The 22897-nt window shown below is 40.6% G+C and overlaps 1 protein-coding gene across 1 annotated transcript; it reads left to right on the top strand.

The window, feature by feature from the left end:
• The first annotated feature begins 2309 nt into the window (after positions 1-2309).
• LOC310986745 (uncharacterized protein) lies at positions 2310-16813 on the top strand. Its single transcript, XM_083972805.1, has 8 exons — positions 2310-2692; positions 12674-12839; positions 13250-13383; positions 13510-13557; positions 14534-14959; positions 15637-15714; positions 15888-15966; positions 16178-16813. The coding sequence occupies exons 1-8, from the start codon at positions 2629-2631 to the stop codon at positions 16389-16391; spliced, it is 1209 nt and encodes a 402-aa protein (XP_083828931.1). The 5' UTR covers positions 2310-2628; the 3' UTR covers positions 16392-16813.
• Positions 16814-22897: the final 6084 nt, after the last annotated feature.

A 22897-nucleotide genomic window follows, 5' to 3' on the forward strand; every position in this document is an offset into this window, starting at 1 on the left:
AGGATGTGCCTTGTATGTCAGGGGTAGGAAGTGTGAATCATATGCATACTGTGTTGTTTTTGACCTTTATTTCTTAGGTGAAATCATGGGTGTGCGTGAATATTGCCACTAGAAAAAACAACAACAAAAAAACCCCACACTTGTTAGTATCAGTCTCATGTGAAACCACTTGAATTGTTTTGCCCCCAACCAGGTGTCAGTTAAGGTCACAGGGAGTCCAGGGGCTAGTCCCAGAGATCCTGTGGAAGTACATTGTTCTCAGTTTCTTCAGTATTGTTTGAGTTCCACTTGACCCTCTTCCTGGATGTATATTTATAGATCATTATTAGGTGTGCGATGGGGTTTTGATGATGTCACTCTTTGTGTTCAGGTACAGTCTGGCATTTCTAAGTGTGGCTTTATAGACAGCTGCACCCATCAGTGCAGTCTGAAATATCACAGTTATAATATGAAATGTGGTGCAGATCTTCATGCTGCCCTGGTGATATGTTAGGTGAACCCTTAGTTTTTCATCTTACATCAGTAGCCTATGAGGTTGTCATTTGTCATTTGGCGTTAAATATCTCTTATCTTTATCTATAACAGGGTCCTCCCCTCTTAATGAAAAGTTTCACTTGGTGACATTAACAAGCCACTTTCAAAACCAGAACAAACTTCAATACTTTGATTTATAAACACAATTCAACATCATTCTTGGCTATGCTTTGTGTTTAGTGCTACATTGGAAGCTCTAACATGCTAACAAACCAAACACAGATGGTGAACATGATAAACATTAAACATTTAGAATTTCATTGTGTTTATCTATGAGGATTTTGCTTTTCTTTTCTTTCTTTCTTTCTTTTTTATATCTGTATGAGTATGAGAATCAAGATTTTCCCAAAAGACTACTCTAAACTATTAGCACTGCTGTCTTGCTGAGGGTCAACATGTCTCTTAAAAAAAACAAGTAACTCGTTTAATTTTTATAGTTTGATGGCTTCAATTACTATGTATATTTACATTAGTGACTGAACAATCAGTCCCATGGTCTCCCCATGGTCCCAACCACTAAACTGGTCTCGGTCAATCATCCCAGAAATCCCAGTTTGCCACATCCTGATATAAATGAGGCGAAAATGTTCTGAGTGCCACAAGCTGTTGAGTGTAGCAGTCTAATAACGGTCCTCAACTGAAGGCTCCAGGTCACATCAGTTTATTTGAGTCCTGTTCCCATGACTACAAAGTTACTGGCCATGCTGAGCCATTCGACATTCTTTATGGTTCGTTGGTAAGGAAGTCACAGAATTACAGACGAATAGTCATGCTCTCTTATCACAGTTGTTTATTTGAGGTATTGCACAATCACACGGAAAAAGCACAGGAGATGTTGTCACTAAGGTCATTCTAGAAACCTGAGATGACTCCAACTCTTATGTCGTGAAGTGAGATGTTGCATGAAGCCTGAGCTAAAAAATGTTGCCATGTTTATTATAATGGGAAATGGAAACGCTCTTGATTTTAAGATATTGCAGATACCGGTAGTCTTGGGATTTCCTCAGTAGAAGTGTAACTAGAAGAGATTTTCTTGATAGTTGTTCTATAAATAAGTGGTTAACTCCTACTGGTGTTTGCTTTTGCATTTATAAAAGGAAAAAAGGGGGAATATCTGCACACTGGATTAAGGCTCCCATTTATTGGATAATTGCAACGTTTCGACCAGACATGGTCTTCCTCCTTTTTTTCTGCTTTTGCATCTTAGACATATTTCTATGAATGACTTCATGTATGTTGGCTGAGACAGGTAAAAGCAGAGAGAAATGTGGTCGACCTTTCTGTTCTGTGGTTGTGTGAAAACATGAAGGTGGATCTCTATGAAATGGATGTGACCTCTTTCAATTGGTGGCACATCATCGCACACACGGGGAGTGGGACAAAGTGAAATCGGGTGAATTGAAAACGGAGTGAGGACTGAACAAAAGACCAGATGGGTTCTCGGAAACTGTAGCTGTCAGCAACTTGAAAAGAGGTAAAGGAAGGAGGGGGGGACAGGCAGACAGAGAGAGAGAGAGAGAGAGAGAGAGAGAGAGATCACCTTCTTCTTATCATACCTTCTTCTCTTGCCTTCTTAGTGCAGGCAGAAAGGAGAGGACAGAGAGGTGGTGAGTGGGAGGGGGTGGGGGGGTTGTGTGAGGTGGGGCGGGAGGAGAGGTGGGGCAAAGTGTGGGAGAGGCAGAAGGGTGTGTGCTCACATGAACCACTCTACCCCTCCTACATGTGTGCCACTAGCCTCTGTGTCTCTCAGGCAGAATAGAAAAGTTGGAGCAAAGTCTGAGTCAGCTCGAGCAGCCACCAGACACTCACCGCAACTCCCTCCACAGTACCAGTTTTTCTTTCTCTCTCTCTCTTACTCTGTCTCCCTCTCTCTCTCTAATTTTTTTTTGCTCTCTCACTCATTCACTCTCTCCCTTTCACACACACACACACACACACACACACACACACACACTTGCACGCAAATACTCACGCGCACACACACACCCACACCACCCGTCACTCCTGGCAGAGGGAAGACAGGACCACAGGAGAACTGTTACACACCTTTACCACCAGATACTCACCCAGCCACTGCCAGACGCTTTGCCCAGGATGTGGACGCTTCTCTTGGGGGTCACCTTTGGATTACTGGCCTCCTCCAGGTCAGAGCTTAAAGGTGAGAGGACTCTGCCTTCGCCCAGCGGATGGCTCTTTGTTTGTGGATTTTATTTTATTTTTTATACCTTATTCTAAGCCTAAATTGTGCCTGGCTGACTGTCTGGCTATCCTCCTTTGTCACCAGATTTGAGAACAAGACAGCATTGTCTGGGGTTGTTGTTGCTTTTTTTGTTGTTGTTTTTTTTATCTCCATCTTGAGCCTAGTTGAGAATTTGAGTGTTCATGTAAAAACAAGACATTGGGGGGGGGAAAAGAGGCTGTACTCTGCTGCTGCTTCTGCTGCTGCTTGTAGAATGGAGGAGTGGATGCCGGTAAGAGAGCGCGTGCTACACCAGCACAGACAGGCTTACGTCTGGCAGACTGAGACTCCTGACAGACACAAAGGAGACAAGCGCTCTTGCTCACTCTCTGTCTCACATGCATTCGCACTCTGGGAAGTGAAGCTTATTTAACTGGATTTTTTTTTTCAGTGTATCTTTCAGAATCACTTGTTGTTTTGAGTGTAAAAGCAGAAACGGAGGCTTTTATTGCTTTTACTGCTACAGCTGGAGTCTGTGCTGCCACGCTTAATGCTTTATTCTCTCACACAAAGGATGTTCAGCAATCGCTTTACCCCCCTTCAATGTCTCCCTCTTTTCTCTTTGTCTCTGTCTCACATGTGCTGTCTGTACGGTTTTGATTGGATTTGTTGCTCGGAGCGATATATATCTCTGGAGGTGAAGTTGCCTCTGAATCAAACAGGTCTAGGGATTTGTCTGGCTCATTCCCTCAAGAGGTGGTGGTGGGGATGTTCACAAAGGCTCCTGCTCGCACTGCACCGAGGAACAATCAGCATCAGGCTGTAAATCTGACCGGTATTTAAAGGCAAATAAGAGTCCAACTAAATATCTTATATATGCACTGTATGTGGGTAGAGGAGGGTGGGGGGTGGATATCCACAGATGCCTGTACCTCTGCGAGTGTCAAGGGTAATTGGTGTCTGGTGAGAAGTGTCCCGCAGTGGTTACTGCTCGTCTTGGTCTAGACGTCGTCTTTGAACCTTAAACCTGTGGCTGCGTTTCACCTTAAGCACATCATTAAGAGCCGGACTCATGGACTTGTGGCCAGGCCAGACATCCATGTAAACCAAGATGAGATTTATGGAGGGCTTTTACAATGGTTTCTGGATGCCTACCAGCAGCAGTTTAAGGCATGAATGGGTCAATGAAATGTCTGAAAAAGAAATGAACACATTTGGTATCTGGTATCTCTAGTTGCCACTGAAATTGTCCTGAAGGGATTCAGATTATTATATATATATATATATATATCCCTGGTAGTTAATTAGCTAAATTTCATCCATTTAAATTTATATGTAATTGTATGACCTCTGGGAGGAATGTAATAAAACTCCAATGTAGAATAATTCAAATGTATTACTTCCTTTCAATAATTCAGTCAGCAATGAGAGACTTATCACCAATCTGAAAGACCTTCCAAATGTCATTATTTGTCAATTTCCTGTCACTAACACAAAGTTAGATAATGAAACACTGATGGTCTGATGATGTGAATGTGAATGTCAGGAAGATATGCAGAGCTTTGAGCACATCCAAACATCAGTCAAACTTAATTTGATGTTTAAGCTTAGTGGTATTTTTGAGTTTCCATATGGACAGAGGGGAGATACATAAAGACCATATTTATGAGTCCTGCTGTTTCTCTGTAATGGATCAGTCTCTCTCTCTCTCTCTCTCTCTCTCTCTCTCTCTCTCTCTCTCTCTCTCTCTCTCTCTCTCTCTCTCTCTCTCTCTCTCTAATGCACACACACACACACACACACACACACACACACACATTGACTTGTAAACTTAAATGCCTGCACTTCCAATCTTACCACTGGATTTCCTGCAAATGTGGCTGTATTTACCTTCTTGGCATTAACGACCCCTCCTGCATGTGCCCGTGTCATGTTTCAAGGTGAGGGGTGGTCAGGGGCCCTGTGGACTGGTACAGGGCCCTAACAAAGAAGGCTTGTGCCTGTTACAGCCTCTGAGTACCATCTCCTGCCACCTGAGACTCTCAGACACGTGTTTGCTTCCTCGATCACTGTAGCTTACCTTCTTTACAAACCAACCACCAGAAGCTGAATATCCCTGCATTTACAGTATGCTTCATCATATAACCTCGTCTTCTTATTTTCTCTACTTTACCCAGTGCCTTTGACACTGATTGAACTAACTTGTCTTAAATGGTTAAGGGGTCCTCAGGTTCCAGGGCAAGCCTGTCTTTGTCTTTGTGTGCTGTTAAACCTATTACTTTCTAACAATATTTTGTAAGGTCCGTGGTCTACACGTACTTCCTCCTGTCTGTTTTCCTTCCTCATAGGCTACACACTAAAGACTTTGTGTTCCTGTGGAAAATCCTCAGAAAGAGCTCTGTAATGTATAGCATGAGGCATTTCTAACTCTCTCCAATCACCATAATGTAGCCTACTTGGTAAGTCAACTGTGAAGCTAGAGTGAGGTTACCTATGTTAAACTCTTCCAAACTGTAAAGTCTACTTAAAGCAGAAGTGAGTGGTCCGGTCGTTTTCGCTAATGCTGCGTTCCAGGCAGGCTTTTGAAATCGTAAATTACAGCTTCAAGTCACAACTTACGACTTTGTAGCGTTTCAGGCAACCCACTCGTGTTTTTCCGACCTGTTTTACCGGTGAAAGTCACTATAACGGCCACTCGTAACTTCCGACCGGTGAACTCGTACCAGATCGAACTGGTACCACTTCACGGTCGGAAAAATACGAGTTTCCTTGAACGCACCATAACAGTCCTCGTCGCTACGTCACCACATTCACGGCGTTCCTTGGCTGCACACACAGCCCTGCATGCCGTTCTCTCTCCTCATTGGATAAAAACTGTAGGATACGATAAATGTTTTCTCTTCGGCTCAGAGCAGAGCAGAGGGACTGAGAGACCCGTGTTTCAGTCCAAACACTCTATGTAAGTGATTGCTGTCGGAAGATATAACTATTTAAGACTTATATTAACACAAATATATCACTTACTTCTGCTTTAACCTTCATCCCCATGCACTTACATGTAGGCTATGTACAACATAGGTTAGCACACCTACAGGGGACACCTTTTAATACCATGCAAGCCACTATCGCTGCATTTTATTTGCTGGGTATCTTGCAAAAGAAGAATCTTCCAACAGCAGTGACAGCTAACCATTAGCATGTGGTACCGGCATCGACTCATAACCAATGACGCTTACTATGACACAGGCAAGCGTCATTGCTTCTGACATTGACTCTGTCTCATAGGCTAGCAACAGCCTTGACAACAAAACATTATAAAACATACACGTGCAAACCAAATAATGATGCATTGTTTAACCTTTATCTTGTGTTAGCTTTCTACTGCCATCTATGGTGTTCGGGTCAGTTTTGACCCGTGTTTTAAATCAGCTGTAAAACACACTAAAACAATTATTTATCATCCCATTTGTTTCTCATCTCTTGGTTACATTGTTAGACTTCCTTATCCATGAAAAGGTTGGTTTTGAACTTATGGTTTCAGTTTGAACTCTCATTATTGTTCTTATCGTTATAACCGGGTCAAAATTGACCTTAACACCACAAATGTAATAATTTTAACCAGAGTATTTTAGAATTTTGTGAAAAAAAAAAGTTTTATTTTGTTTAAATTGTGGTTCCTGACAAAGTCAAAAAGCCTTGATGCTATAAACAAATGTATGTGGTACTTGTATGCATTTAAAACCTGAAAACGGGTCACTGGTGACCCAAACACCAGAGAAAGGTTAAGTTTTTATCATGGGTTAGGTGATAATGAGCGCAATAAATGCGAAACAACAATACGATCCCATCCCTGGTTGCTATAGAGCCCCAGCTGATTAGCTTAGCTATTAGCATAGAAACTGCAAGCAGAGGAAAACAGTTGCTTGGCAAGGTCCAAAACGCCATATTTACGTCTAATTTTATTTAATTGTGCCTGTGAATATTTTATTTTTCATTTGGAGAGAGCTAAAGTTGATTATATCTGTTTTCAGTATTTTTTTGCTAAGCAAGGGTAACATCCTTCTTCTCAATAACAGAAGAGAATACCTCAAACATTTTCGCAGTGTTTAAAATTGTCATACAGAACATTAAAACTTATATATGAAGAGCAACAACATGGGAGATAGGTCTACAACAGTAAACTACTTCTTTGCTTTGTAAATTGTGTTTTGCAAAATCAGCCAGTTGACGTATTGCAAGAAACACTAGAAACAGCATTTCCTAACGGAACATGCGTGTGAATGCTGAAACCCAATGCTGAACCATGCTGAATTAGCAGAATAAATTGACAAAGACATGCGGCATGGCATACAAGAAACATGTCCATGGAAGGAATTGAACCCACAACTTCATGAGTGGTAACCTAACACACTAACCATATGGCCACAGAGAACCTGAGTTACAAAGAGCTTTATACTATGAGGAATCAAAGACTGTTCAATGACAGCTGAATAATTGGAATCAAAAGTCAAGCAATGATGTAAAATGACTGAGGCAGGAATCAAACCCATGACCTTCTGATCATTAAGTCTTTACTCTGCCACTCGGCTACAGAGAGCACACTGCTTTCAAGACTGTTGTCATTCATTGTAATGTGATGATGTGCTGCAAACTGGTACGAGTAATCAAGGAGATAACAAACACCTGTAACCAATTGAAGGCGGGGGAGGAGAGCAGAATTCAACATAACATAACAAGAGTTCTTCCCTTGGATTCGAACCAGTGACCTTGGGGTTGGTAAGCGGCCACCCTACCCCCTACACTACAGTGGAGTTATGGGGAAGAGGTTGAGACTTTCAAGAATGTGAGATTTTTCAATGATGCTTAAAAAAAAGTAAGGAAAGTGCAGAAATTAGCCACACCAAGCAAGAAGAGGATTTTTTGTGACCTGTGACTATTTTTTGGTGAATTAAAATGAATTAAAAAGCACTTAACAGCAAGTGTGTGCTTTCAGCATTCACACTAATAATAAGTATAAAGAAAATGGCGGAGAGGAAGAACAATAGTGTGAATGCTGAAAGCATTCACACTAATTATAGCGTGCCATCTGACACAATTTAGGAAGTTGAGGGTTTTTTTTAATAGATTCTTATCAACGGTTATCGATTGAATTGCTGAAAGGCTAAAACAAACGCACCTTCCTGTTCTCTTTGAGTTGTTTTTCAGCAGTGTGTGTAATGGGTGGAGGTGTTGGGAAAACAGAAGTTGTGAAAGGAAACAGCACGTTAGAAAGAAATCAGATAGTCAGAGGAGTCCTTGTGACCTTCAGGTAATGTTGGTAGTGTGTGTGTGTGTGTGTGTGTGTGTGTGTGTGTGTGTGTGTGTGTGTGTGTGTGTGTGTGTGTGTGTGTGTGTGTGTGTGTGTGTGTGTGTGTGTGTGTGTGTGTGTGTGTGTGTGTGTGTGTGTGTGTGTGTGTGCAAATACATGTGCATCAGATCTCATTTCATCTGTCCCTACTGACTCAGTGGACCAAAGTTGTGACCAGGGGAGGTGCCAGCTGGTGGAACAACTTCACTGTTTCACATGTGTGACGATGGAGGACACTGCTACACATTGTGAGAGCGACGTTAACACAGTCTCGCTCCAAACCAGCTGAGGAACCATGGCCAAAGGCATTTTGCTGTAGTAGTGAGAGAATATACAGTAGATGATCTGTTCGAGCATCAGATCACGCACTCATGATATTTACAGAAAACGTGAGAATATTTTCGGCAAGGTGTCTCGAAGAAAGACAAGATTGTGTAAGTCGTTATGACATCAGGATACCGAGCATATACATGTTTGCTCTCTTGCTGTACTCCTCTCGCTCTGTCCTGTAGTGTCTGAGAGCACCTGCGTGCAGGGGGTAATTTGTACTTTATTGCTGGCATGGAAAAAACAAACAAAGAGTAATGAGAGAAAACAAGACAAAAAGAGAGAGGGGAAAGTGAAGTAAGAGTCCGAGCGGCTGGAGGTTTTGGCAAGACGCAGTGTTAGAGCCCTCTTTCTCTCAGGTTCTTTACGCTCAGACTTTGCAGTTTCCTTGGTTTCAACTCTATTAGGTGACAATGGAGCCTTTGGGAGAGTCAGTGCCTTGGCATAGCAGGCCTCTGGACTGTATAAAGACACCCTTGGCTGTTCCCTCTGCATACTAATGATGATGCCTCAGATTCATGTCAGCCGCCTTTTCAGCTTACTGATGGTAAGCTGTTTGATCTCTCTGGGCAGGTTTGCAAGGCCAGGACAGTCGTCTTGTTTTTTCACCCCTTTACTTTCAGGGACACTGTGCCATGTGGCAGCATGTGTCTGGGGTTCTTTCAGGTATATGTGTGCAAGTGTGTGTGACAGAGAAAGAGAGAGAGAAGGAGAGAGAGAGATAACAAAGAACTGAAACTGCCTCGCAGAACAAGTGCTGGCACTGTCTCTTGTTGCCCAGCTGCCACTAACAGCAGAGAGTTCATCTTCCTGCTGCTACTTGTGCTCTGTTTGCTCATGGCATCCAGTGGAAATCTAAATCCCCCCCTTTTATCATATCTAGTCTTATAGAGATAATCTTCCTTAATAAGGAGGTAATCATAGCCAAAATATTACAGAGACTTCAGAGGTGGGGTTGTCCTTGCAGCACCTGATGATGCATGTATGAAACCTTTCACTGTGCATCAGTGTTGTTGTTTTTTTGTTTGTTTTTTGTCACAACATTGAAGAGTTTGTATGATGCAATGAAGTCAACTTCAATATGCAGCCTGAGAGGTCTAACTGAACGATTTGTCAATTTGTAAATGATGAATAAGTTGAACACTAATAAATATTTACACAAATATTCTCACAGTCAGTGTGGAATCTTTTATCTGAAGGATCTGTGTTTATCTTTGTTCTTTGCAGCATTAGGTGTGGCTGAGGGTTAGATGTCTGTTTATCAATTTTATGTGCAACTTTGACGACCTGACTGCAGGAAGCTCAGCTGTCAGAGAGAGACGCTGTGTGTCTTGCGTGATCTTCCTCTACAAGTCTGAAGTTGCGCTGTTGAGTGACTTTCACACTTTAACACTAGCACCGCCGTTGCACACTATATACCTATAACCGCCATGAGTCGTTCATTGGACGAACTGTAATAAAGCGTTAATTAGTGCTGTATAGGTGTTACATTTGTCGTAGTCTTTTAACAGCTCTACTCTGGGCCATGAAGTAGGCTGCACCCCGCAGCCTCCGCGAGGCAGGGGGGGTCGGGGGGGGGGGGGGGGGGGGGGGGGGGGGGGATACCGTAGGAACCCCGCCCCCGCCTGTAAAGCCGGGTTTCCACCGTATAAACAACTTTTTTTTCCTTCTCTTTTACAGCAACATCCATAGTCCTTAGTGATCTTTGTTTGATATGTCAGGTGGAGCTGCTGCCCATCATACCGACGCAGGATTGCGCCCCCCCCCCCCCCCCCCCCCCCCGCGTGCGCTAACGTCGGCGCTTTACATGAAGAGCACAGCGACTCTGTTTTTACACTAGTTTGCTCCTAAATATTGGCTTTATAAAACGAATTTCGTTTTCTTTTGATATCATATTGATATTTCCCCCCTGAATGTAGGCTACACCTCTTCTACAACCAGTCTGTCCAGTCTGGAAAATAATTTCTGCACCGTGAGTGTGCATCTGCGCAGCCTGCGCACGTGTACACACAGAGACACACGTACACACACACGCACGCACACACACACACACACACACACACACACACACACACACACACACACACACACACACACACACACACACACACACACACACACACACACACACACAGAGAGAGAGAGAGAGAGAGCGAGAGAGAGAGAGAGAGGGAGGGAGAGAGAGAGAGCGCATAAGCCCAATAATGCCGGCGCAAATCGGTGAATTCCCTGGTCGTCCAATGAACGAACGTGGCGGTTATAGGTAAAAATGAGAAAACATGATCGATATTTTTTTGTGTGAGTAATATTGATTGTATTTAACAAAACGGGGTGCTGCCCAACATCATTTTAGGAAAAGTCACAGACTGGTGGACTTCAATGTATTTTTTAAATAAAGTTATGCACAAATGAAAATCAAAGTCGTCCAATGAACGGCAGTTGGCGGTTCTAGTGTTAAACACCTCTATCTACAGTATCACCATGGTAGCGTATTCAAACAAACAGAAAACAGATAGTGCAGATGTAGGTTTTGTTATTTCCTCTGCATATGCAAATTTAATGTGGTTGTCAATGGTGTTTGTGGTGATAAAGGATTCTTTTTTATTTCATTTCATTTCAGAATATAAAAACTGTACAATTCACTGCACTTATATATTTTCTGAGTCTACGTGTCTATTTTCAACATAAAACGATCAGCTTTCTGATCAAATACTCAAAATACTCAGATTGCAGATGTTGATAATGTTGCACATAATGCTTTTAATGTACTTCCATCGAAAGTTTCTTACACTGAAGCTTCTGTGGAAAGGGGAACCATGTTGAAGTCACTTGCAGAAAATCATTTGTGGCAGTTGTGTGTTTCCTTCCAGGTGGTGTCTTTGCTCTTCATTGCTAATGCAAATGCTCACAGGAAAACCCCAGCTGAAACCAAATTCTTGCTTATTGAAACCAGTGCCTATGTTTATGGGTGGGGTGTTAACTTGTGGCTAAATCAATGACGTGAGCTGCATATCTGTACATGCTGTTTTGTTTTGCTTTTAATAATCTATAGATTTGATGTGATCTTTTGTTTAAAAAATGGTTTTGATTATTGGCAAACAATCATAAAGTATAGGGTCCTGATGTAGAGACAATAGTGACAACTGACTCATTTTAATATGGCATAGCCTAGAAAGAGCTAATCTAGCATCTGAGGAGTGCTATGCGTTGTGTGTTTTAATTCTACATAGGTGTGTCAGTTCGTTCAGTAAGCTCCGTTGGCTTCTTACTTGTTGGCCAAGTAAACTGTGCACTGTGGATGTTTACTGCCATAAAACACCACTGTCAGTGAAATTCTTTCCCCGCATAATATTTGGATTAAACCTCTGTCTTTCTGAAGAGGGTGTCAGAGAATGTAGAGAACAGCGTACAGACATATACACAATATGTTTTCACAAAATACATGAAATACTGAAATGAATATCTTAGAAAGGCCTGAGGGCCAAACACTGGATGGGTATGCTGCCTGTCCCATGATTCTTCTCTCCCAGAAAGCTCATTAGAACAAACATCTCATGACTCACACTTGAATATCGACACACAACACACAACGCATGCATAAACTTAGATTTTTACTGATTGTACATTATATGGCTGTGATAAGCGTTCACGTGTCGTGCACCATCACAATGTTGCAGAGAAATCAGCGACTGAATCTCCTGACTGAAAGATATGATAATTGAGTTGAGTAAGAAACTGCTTTTTTTTCTTCCCCTAACAGGAAAAAAGAAGGTTTAAGAAAACACAGAACACTGTCGATCTCAATTTTTTTCAGAACAAGCTTAAAAAGCTCCTCTTTTACAACTATTGAATGAATCCTCAGCTGTTTCATATTGATTCCACTGTGTATTACTTAAATCAAAACTCATTTCCCACCGTGTTCCCAAAGCGTCTGAATTCTCCATTCTGTGGTGTGCAGCCAAATGAAACATGGCTCTTAAAGCTAAGCTCTTTCTCAGCCTGTTATGAATGTGGTTGTGGGCTGTTGGGGTCAGGGTGCCATGACATTTTGATTTTACATGTATTTTATTTATTTATTTCAAGAGCTTGGTTGTTGTAGTTTTATATTAAGTTATATTGTTCTCTAATGAATCAAAACAATTTTCCATTGCATCTAAATATTCAGAGAGCTCCCTATCACTGAAGTATTTGGACTTATTATTTAATCTGTTATAGTGAAAAAAAAGAGTGATCCTTGAACAACACTTAACCAGTTGTAATTTTTCTATTTCTCTCTCTCTCTGCAGTGAGTTCTCGGGGCTGCAGCTATGCGGGGGTATATCTGGTCGAGGGAGAAGAACGTCACTCCCTGAACTTTTCCATGGCTGAAAAGGTGTGTGAGCAGCTCGGGAGCACGTTGGCAAGTCCAGAACAAGCGATGGAAGCCTATGAAAAGGGCATGGAAACCTGCAGGTGAAACCACCAGCCTTTGTCTTATAACTACAAAAATATAGTTATAGTTATGAGGCCACAGTGCCATTTTACTCACTACTCTGTTGTGCAACTTTAAGTTTCCTGGGTTATCATGATCACACTTTGTGGAGACCAGAAAAGAGGAAGAAAGTCTTTCTGTTTTACATGAAGGATACATTACGGGTGTCATGTGGTAGGAATTAAGAAAAAAAAATCCTATAAAGGAAGTTACCATCTGTTCCTCAACTGTGTTTGCCTTTTCTGAACATTGTGCAGTACTTCAGTTCTTGGTATGATGCAATGGGTTTAGACATGTCTGCTTGGTGACAGATTACATTCTACATTGACAACATGTATCCAAATTGTGCCAAAATACATATTTTAATAATAACATTGTTGTTCCTGTTCAGGCACGGCTGGATGAACAATGGGAGCGTTGCCATCCTCAGACACACGGAACACGTTAACTGTGCCAATGCCTCTGTTGGGTTCATTTATCTTCGATCAAGTGATGAAAATGATGCCCTCTGCTACGATGAAAAAGGTGATTACTACAAGAAATAGTCTGTTACACATGTGTACAATCCTTTCTGCTGATATTCAAATATGTCAAAGACCTGTTATTCACTTTTGGTAACATCTTTTTCCTGTTCCCCCATGCACATTCTAGCTGGGCTTGAGAAGAACTGTGAGGAAGAATTTGTGTCAGATGCACCAGGTCAGTACAATATGCCCATTCACCCTTGGCTTATTTTGTGCATATTTGGCAACCAAAGCTTTACACAGATTAATTAACAGCAGCACACTTTGTTTCTCTGAATTTACAGTTGGTCAGCATTTTAAAAGACATGCTGAATTTCCAGGTTATTAAACACAGTTGATTATGTAGGTCATGGAACTGACATGGGAGAAAAATGAAATCCAAGCTACAGGATGCACAAACACTGATATGAGTAACAACAGAACGAAACCTCCTTGACATCACCTCAGTCTTGTTGCTAAATGATCTCATAACTGAAGTCGACACCAACATCCTTTCAGCTCCTGGCGATGCAAGGTGGGATATGCAGTTAACCCAAATTATCCACTTCAACTAGAAAACAGCTGCGGTTACTTTTACGACCGCCTGAAGTGCTAATGAAGGATCAGTTTCCAAACCACAGGGTTTCCCCCTGTAAAGCCAAGACTGTTCATTTCTTGGTGGGATCATATTAAATCAGCTCATTGCAGGTTATTAGTATGAAAAAAAAATGCTACAGACTGAAATTGCATCTCACATGGCACAGGATAACATTGGGATGTCACACCAAACTGAAAACAGAAATCACACCGTGTAGTAAAACAAATATCACTGTTGATGATACCATGGAATGCTAAGCATAATAATTTGTGTTCAAAACCCAGAGCACAGATAAACACCAAGACTAACAAACAGGATCTGACTCATTTTGTGTTCATCTACCAGCTACAGCTAATGTCACGCTGTGGTTCGTATGTAAATACAGTATGTATGGCATTTATGTTGTTTGTCATAGCAATATAAATTTTGACTAAATTTGTGTAAGTGAAAATGAGTCTAAGGGTCAGGCTTTGTAACACTACTAAGAGCAACACTAAGAGGTTTCATCTTTTTCTGACAAGGCTGGTCAAATGATGAGTGTTTGTAACCACGTGTGCCTCTATTCTCCAATCAGCTGAGCCAGAACCATCGCCTCAGGATCCAACAGTGGCAGAGGGCGAGGCAAAGCCAGAGCCCACTCCAAAAACACCACCCTCGGATGCATCTGGTAATGACGATGGAGACAACTCAGTAACACCTGCTGAAGATGGTTCTTTGGAAAAAGAATTCACCCTAACCAATAAGCCCACAGAAATGAGTGCAGAGAATCCAAAGGCTACTACACTTGCCAATGACGAAATCCCACTCGGAGGGGGTGAGAAAACCAGTGTGGTGTCCACTGTCACAGAGTTTGACCAGCCCACTGGATCTGGGATGATGCCACCTTCCTCTGAGGAGGACAAAGACAAAGCCTCTCCAACGGCCCCTGTTGGAGAGCCGGCGGAAACACAACCTCCCACTGAAATTGAGCCGCAGGAGGGAGCAGATTCCCCAGCAGAGCGTAAGAAAAATTCATGCCATAACAAAAACAAAAAAAACAAAAAATCAACCCTTAACATAATAACTGGCTTACTGAATTCCATGCAGGATTTTACATGAATAACAACATCTGCCAGTGTAATGTAATCCTGTATAATAGCTATACAATAACACACAAAAGTGGTGCAAAATTATATTAATTTTATTGTGGAGCCTGTCAAAGAGAATAAGTGCTGGTTCATCTCCATAACTTCCAGAGAACATTATATTGAAAGTATCGTATCTGCTTGTATATAAATATACTAATGATATAGTGGAAAACAGAAAAAAAAAAGTTGAATTGGTTTTAGTGTGTCACATCCTGATTCAACAGGTTTGGCAGGACTGAAGTAACTTGAAGAACATAGGACGCCCTCTTGTGTTAGTTTGAGCTGTGGAGTGGATTTGTTACAAAACAGGACTCAATGATTTTTTTTTTTTTTTTGTGGTACAGGAAGAATAACAAGGTGTATTACCCAAACACATCCCATGTTTAAAAGAATGTCCGTAAATCAAATTATTAGTATTATCATAAAGACACAGTCAGGAATATATTGAATTATTTAACCTATAGGTCTTAAACCTTCTTATATTCCAATGTGTCAGTGAATGATATGTATTTGAGAGTAAATATGTACCTTTTGTCTTATTGACATGCAGCTCCACAACCAGCTAATGGCAAAGGACGGGTTCTTGGTCCTGCGGGATCTGACTCTGATCAACAAGGCGATTCATCAAGTAAGCGGTCACATACCTCCTGTAATCATTGAAAGTGATTACAGTGGAATAAGAAAAGCACACACTCCCCCTTCAGCCCCATGGTTGATCAACAGTGATTTTTCTTTACTTTTTTACTGACTAAGCTTTATACTGTCAGCTCATGACTTTTATTTTGTCATTTCTCCCTTCAGACTGGCTGGTAATCGTTGGAGTGATTGTGGCCGTTGCTGCAGTTCTTCTTGTATGTGCAGCTGTTGCCAAAAGGAAAAGGTATTTCCTCTATTGCTACTTCCTTTTGTTACTCTTTTGCACTAATAAAGTTGTCATGTAACATGCTTTTGGACATGAACACCCACCTTCATACTGCACACAGTGGGCAATAGTTACAGTTCCAATTTTCACATATTTTGCTGCACACTAGGGGATGGAGAAAAAAAAAATCAATAATAAATAAACTGTGCCTGAATGTGCTTTTTTGCAGCTTGTGCGGCCAACGGCAGACCCTGATGATCACATCCATAGATGGAGGTGAGGGGAACGGGGCGGCAGCATCAGCATCCAGCTCCCACGCCCAGGAGAGAGAGCAGGAGATGGTGACCCTCATGACCAAGGAGAAGATCCAGGAGAACGGCAACACAGAGGAGTTCACCGTCATCACGCTAGAGGAGTCACCAGATAAAGAACAGCTGCCGTGAGAGGGGAGGGCAGAGTATGGGTGAAGGTGAAGGCAGGCGGGATACAGTGAGGAGACGTAGGAAGGCTGGGGTGCTGGCTCTTAACACTGGGGTTATAAACTGCTTTGGTGGTCAGGAATGAATGGAGGCTGAGGAACGGTCTATGTGTGTGATACTTGGACAGATAATGTTTTCCTGGTGTGTGAAGCTGTTGCCTCTCAGTGGGACCAGGGTCTTTCAAACCAACATGTGCAGCATTGTGTTTGTCTGGTATGCCAGGTTAGTTAGGACTGAATGGGGGGGGGGGGGGGGGGGGGTCATGCATGGTAGGGTATCATGCGTACATGCATAGCAGGGTGCGTGTATGAGTGTACATGTGAATGAGGTTTTTTGTGTCAGTTCTTTGTGTTTGTGAGCTATTAGGCTTTGTTGATGATGGGGCTGGAGAGGCATGGGTTTAAAAGGGAGGGGGTGGGGGGCCGGGCGGGTGGGCGGGTGGGCGTTGAGGTTGTAATTTGCGAAGAACATATTGAATACAGATTTTTCACTTTTTAATAGAATTGGTGAATCCTAAAAATGTAGGGCCCAATCAGCCTAAATAGGACAATGAAAACTGGTCTATTTTCTTTGAGATACAACATAGAAGAAAAAAAAAGAATTTTAAACAAACAGCTTCCGGTGTTTTCCATGTGTTTCATTTTATAATTATTTGTTTGCTTATTGTTGTAACCTTGTGTATATTTCAGACATTGCCTGTGGACTGGAGTTTTTCGTTTTCCATTTTCAAGAAAGCTGGGGATGTAATTTCCTTAATTTATGCAGCTTTGAGTCCCTTTTTCTTGAGCTCTGTATATAAAGTATATGTTTTGGAAATGCCTTAGCAATAGCTGCCAGTGCTATTTGTTCTATTGTTTCTTTTCTGGCAGGAAAGGGCTTTATATCCCTTTTAAATACAGGAATGTGTCACTTTTGAGAGTTATTTAATTAGCAACAGAACCACTGAGGTAAACAATTGCAAATGGATTTTGCAGTCGTCAAAGTGGAGTGAATATTGTATGAATCAGCTTAATGTATAGCATCCAAAACTGTTGGTTCATGCACCACTGACATCAGTTTACATTCTATACATTTACATGTAGTTGGGAATATGATGATACGAAGTCCCTGATATTATCCTGAGGATAGAGCAGGATGATATATAATAATGATGTCATACTATATATACACAGTGTGTATATTAAATAAGAGATTAAATAATGAGAAGAAGAAAAAAGAGCAGATTGGTCTTTTTTTAACATGAGATTTGTGAGACAGCAGCTTAATTTATATAGAACTAAATATCACTTATGATAATGGGGGACTGAAGCTTGTTTGCTTTCCCAGGCTTCAATGTGCCCATCAAGCACACATGTAAACAAAATGACCTTGTCATTGGTGAAATGTATCACGCATTGTGTCATATCAATATTATTCCCAGTGTGACAGCTAATTTCTTTCTGTTTTAAGCTGATTTATATACAGCAATTGTAAAGAGATTTTGTTTTGTTTTGTTTTTTTGTTCCTGACCTGTTCCGTTGTTTTTTCCTGCTTTTGCTCTTACATGATTCACTTTGAGGGGGAAGTAGCAAATGTACTAGATTAGGCAGGTTTTATGAAAAATTAACAAAAGATGTTGCTGAAAAGATTTGTAAAGTCATGAATGAAATAAATGTGTATAGAAAGAGATGTTCTGGAATGTGGTGTTCACTCATTCACTGATTACCCAGTATGTGCTGAGACAAAGGGGAATGATTGAATGGCAAAAACAATCAATAGTGGTGGTACATTGTCAGACTGCATCTGCAGCGCCACCTCTGTAATGAACATGAATCTATTTCCTCTCTGTCAAACTTGATTTCTTCCAGGTGGTGTGTGATATTTTAAGGATCTCAGTATAATATTACATTTATGCATTTCATGTGATCAAAATGAGTATGAGAAACATTTCTAGCTTTTCTTTAGCACATGCTTCATCTTGAAATTGCTGATTATTCCCGGAGTGGCTCTGTGGATAGGGAGGTTGACTCAGGATGCCTGGGGGCCTAGAGACGCTAAATTGTTAATAATCAATATTGTCCCTTTCAAATTATTGAACCATTATGATTATTCAAAAAGGATTGTAAATACCATCATTGTGTATTTTGTAAAGTTTCTTTCTCTTTTATTTTACTGTAGAATTCTCTAAAAATTACATATAGACAGTCACAAGAAAAATGTATTTGTGCATGTGTATGTAAAAAATCAAAAAGCAGCCAAAATTTAGTTATGAATCAACATTTATTAGTTATATTTGTATATGTACACCAAAGGTACAACACTTGATATGTAGAAACAGATTTTTTTTTATGTATACCATAGACCGAGGAAATAATTCATGTATTTTTTTTGTCTTTTTATATTTCTTGATAGTGTATCTCCCCCACACATACACTCTGCCTTTTACATCAGAATTACAACAACTTTTCAAAGAGGGAAGGCCTAGAAAAGTAAAGTCAGGAAAGCACATTGTATAGGCAGGAGTGAGACAGGTTATCAGCTAGGAGTTTCTCCAAAAAAGACACATTTCAGTAGAAAAGGACAAGCTCAAAGATATACTGGCTCTTCATTGAAATACCATGTGTCAATCAATATCTGTGTAATCCATACCGTTTAGCTCAGCAGGTTCCAGGTGTTTGTGCGTGCATATATTTTCTGTGTAGAATGCAAATAAAAGGCAAGCGGAGTAAAGGCAGTTTTTTGAGCGGGTGGGATTCCTATCAATCTCCAGGATGTTGATGGTACGACAGAGTCTCATTAGGCAAAATGTATGAGGATGTGTCATGTAGACAGGCTATCACAGACTCTAAAAGAACTAGATATATATGTCTTGTAGCTTTAAATGCACATGCACCAGGTAAACAAAGATGCCTGAGACTAAAAAGTCAGTTTTCTCCACTGAAAAGACAAAGTGGTTCAGATGAGTCACCTGAGGAATGTTGCTCTATACTGTAACAGGCATCTGGATACATCTGATGTTTGTTCTTTCGCTCAAATTGGCTACTAAGTCGTGTTTGATTTTCTCACTCTATTCTACATCCAGGGCAAATTGGACCTTTACTCGTTTCTCTTTCCAGCAGCCTTTTTCACAGTAATTCCCACCAAAAGAACTCGTGTTGGCCCCCTCCCTTTGTCAAAGCAGAAACTTCCCCTTGCTCTCTTTCTTTCTGTCTGTCTTCTCTCTTTCGCTCATTCTCACTCTCTTTTCTTTTTCTCTTTGTCATGCAAACCATTGTGTTCGCTTCAGGATCACTGTAATTTCCGGAAAATTCTGCATTGCCACTGAACAGAACAATTATATATTTATTTATGTACAATGAAAATGAAAATGAATGCACACTGCTTATATCTTCATGGAACAAACATTCAAAACGCTTACATTAGATACAAAAAAAAAGATATTTATATATTGGTGTGTGACAGGTAAGTAAAACAACTAGTTAACAGCTATTAGAGAATAAAAAAAACAAGCAATTTATTACACAATTTCTTCTCTATACAATTTGTCTAATCTAATTTTACTCAGGACATAGATGATATCTTTTTTCTAGAGGATTACATTAAAAATGTCACAGTAATGAAACTATATTCCTACATATCATTTCAACGCCCCCCTCAAAAGAAAATAAAGGACCAAAAAAAAACCAATCTGTTACCTACAATATATACACAAAGTGCAAGGAGGCACTTCAAAATATCATGCTTTTAAGATAGTGGTGCAAAAAATAATTATCATTTTATTTTATTCATGCTTCTAAAACCGTGAGTTTGAACATAATAGTGGTTCAACACTCAATCCCCATCGGTGACACTATGGTCTGCATCATCTCCTTTACAGAGGAGTGTTCTCTCTTTTTTTTTTTTTTTTTGTCCTGAAGATCACAAGGTCAAAAGATGAGGCCCAAAGGCCCTGTTAGGGTGTCAGTGCTGTGCTCTGCAGCCCACTGATTACAATTATAAATGTAGTGACCTTCTGCGTTTTAGTGTGTCTGCATGTGTGTTTGTGTGTGCACTTGAGAAAAATGAAAGTGAATTTGTGTGTGTGTTTGTGTGTTTATGAAAGATATGTGAATTTGTGTGAGTGAGTGTATGTGCATGCTTGTTTTTTATGTGTATGGTATAGATCAGTGTGTGCAGAGTGTACAGCAGAACACCAAGTGTGCACTATGTTGTATCAAAGCACACTCACTTCAACTGAGCTTTAAAAAAACAAACCAAAAGAGTAGAGTGTGTCTCAGGAACTAAAAGGACAGAGTGCTGCACTATGTGTTTTGTTAAGTTTCCTAGTGTTACGTTAAGTGGCATGTGTGGTTTGAAGTGAACATCTTCAAGGCAAGGTTGTCGATATATGCACTAAATGAAAAGAAACAAGACCGGAGAGAAGGACGCCGATTAACACTGATAAAGGAATCAAATCCGCACCCACATCACAGAAGTCTCACCTCTCACACACACAGGCTAAAAAAAAATAGTAACAGCCAGTTGTCCTGCTTAGTTTGTATGTTTGCACATCTTTTTTTAAGCCATTTGGTTGTAAGAGAGGAATACATTTTTATTACCTGATAGTTGGGAACATTCTTGCATTATGCGTGTTACTGTACTATATGTGTCCACTCTTTTGTTCTGAGTTTCCTTATCAAACCACTTCTTGCCAATATGGACACACAGCTGCAGCATCTAGGGTTTGTAGAAACAGTCTTGAGCTCTTGTGGCTGAAATATATTGTTGTTTACCTTTTTAGGTCTGGCTAAACAAGAAGCTGGCGAGTTTCCCCGTAGAGTGTTATATCAATGATCTGTCTCTGTTTGTGCAAGCCAAGAATCCATCTGACAGCCGAATGCTGTGCTACTTCTTCCTCTGTTTCTTTTATATATGTATATTTATATATATTTTTCCCCCCACATTTTATCTGATGTTTCACCATATGTCTGCTTTCAGACAGTACATAGGTCGAGGATCAATAGAGTATATATTTGTGTGTGCTTTTGCTGTATGTGCTGGGAACCTTCCCTTCCTGTTATATTTACCACATTATAAAATTATCATCTTCAAACAAAGTCCTTTGCAGTAGTCAAAACTGTCCACAGACAGACCATCCTGCTGTTAAGAGGCTGTTTTTGTGAGGTGAAACGCTCCAGTAGTGAGCAAGTAAACATTTTAGGAATACAATATATTTCCCTGTAAAAGAGTAAACATACAAGCCTGAGTATCTTTTGCTCTCCCTTAGTGTTTTTCTTTTAAACTTGGGATATGATCAGTGTTGACATGGAACAACAATGCGCATGACTTTTGATTATATCACTGACTCTTAATTATCCTTATTTTGGCTTTATTGTGCTCTGTCATTTTGTGCTCTATATCATTTCTTTTTTGTGCTAAATCTTCATTGAGATATGTCTATTATTCATGCCATATGTTTTTGTAACAATCATATAGACATTACAAAGTTGTTTTTTACTTTTTTCCCTTTTTGGGAAAAGTACCATTAAGTTTCATATTTAGGGCAGTGATTTTCTTAGCTTAAAGTTTTGAGGCTTTGGCGACAAAAAGAAGAAGAAGAAGAAGAAAATATTAGCTGCTATGCCAGCCACAAATAAATGGGCATTGATGTAAAATGTGTTGCGTCACGGAGGCAGTTCAAAGGCCTCTGTGAGTTGATTGATTTTCTGCCTGTTTGGTCCCTATAATTGACTTGGTCATGTTCTTAACCCCAGCTCTCGCTCTCTCTCTCGCTCTCTCTATCACACACACGCACACACACAGGCACACACACAAGTTTTATATCTCACTCAGCAGGTGACTCAAAGAAAGAAAAAAAAATCCCCTTTTTATACAGTAGACAATATAAAGGAAACAAAAGGGGGAATAGAATGTGGGCTCCTTATGACTTGTGCTATATAATTCCACTGTGACTGTGTTTGTAATGGTTTTAGAGGCTCGGTGTGGTTTTCCTTCATTTGTTACTGTTCTCTCTTCCCCCTCCCTTTCATCAGCTTCGGGCAAATGCAGATGTGGTCAGGTGCACTGCAGAAGCTCTGACAGTTAAGATAAGAGACTGAGCTACAAGTGAAAAGCAGTGGCCCTCTGCACATATGTGATGGTACCGACAGAGATGTAAAGCAAATAAGCTCAGTACAAACATTACACCAGTTGCCATGGTTAATGCTCTTACTTCCTACCTGTATTAAACTCATAGAGCCACTTCTTCTCTCATCTTATAATGTAGAACCAGGATGTATTGCTAGGAATATCTTATCTAACTTGTTTCTCTCCCTTCCCTCCCCAAGCCTTGAAGTATGTTGTGCAAGTATTTGCTATATAGGACATAATTGTGCTCTAGCAGGTAGGTATACCTCTGTTATCATTTCACGGTTAAGTGAATTAGTATTACATATCAGTCAGATAGACAGTTACAAAAACTTTTAAAGGGACTAATTAAAGAAAAGAAAACT

The sequence above is a fragment of the Trachurus trachurus genome (genome assembly GCF_905171665.1).
Source record: "Trachurus trachurus genome assembly, chromosome: 6".
NCBI lineage: Eukaryota > Metazoa > Chordata > Actinopteri > Carangiformes > Carangidae > Trachurus > Trachurus trachurus.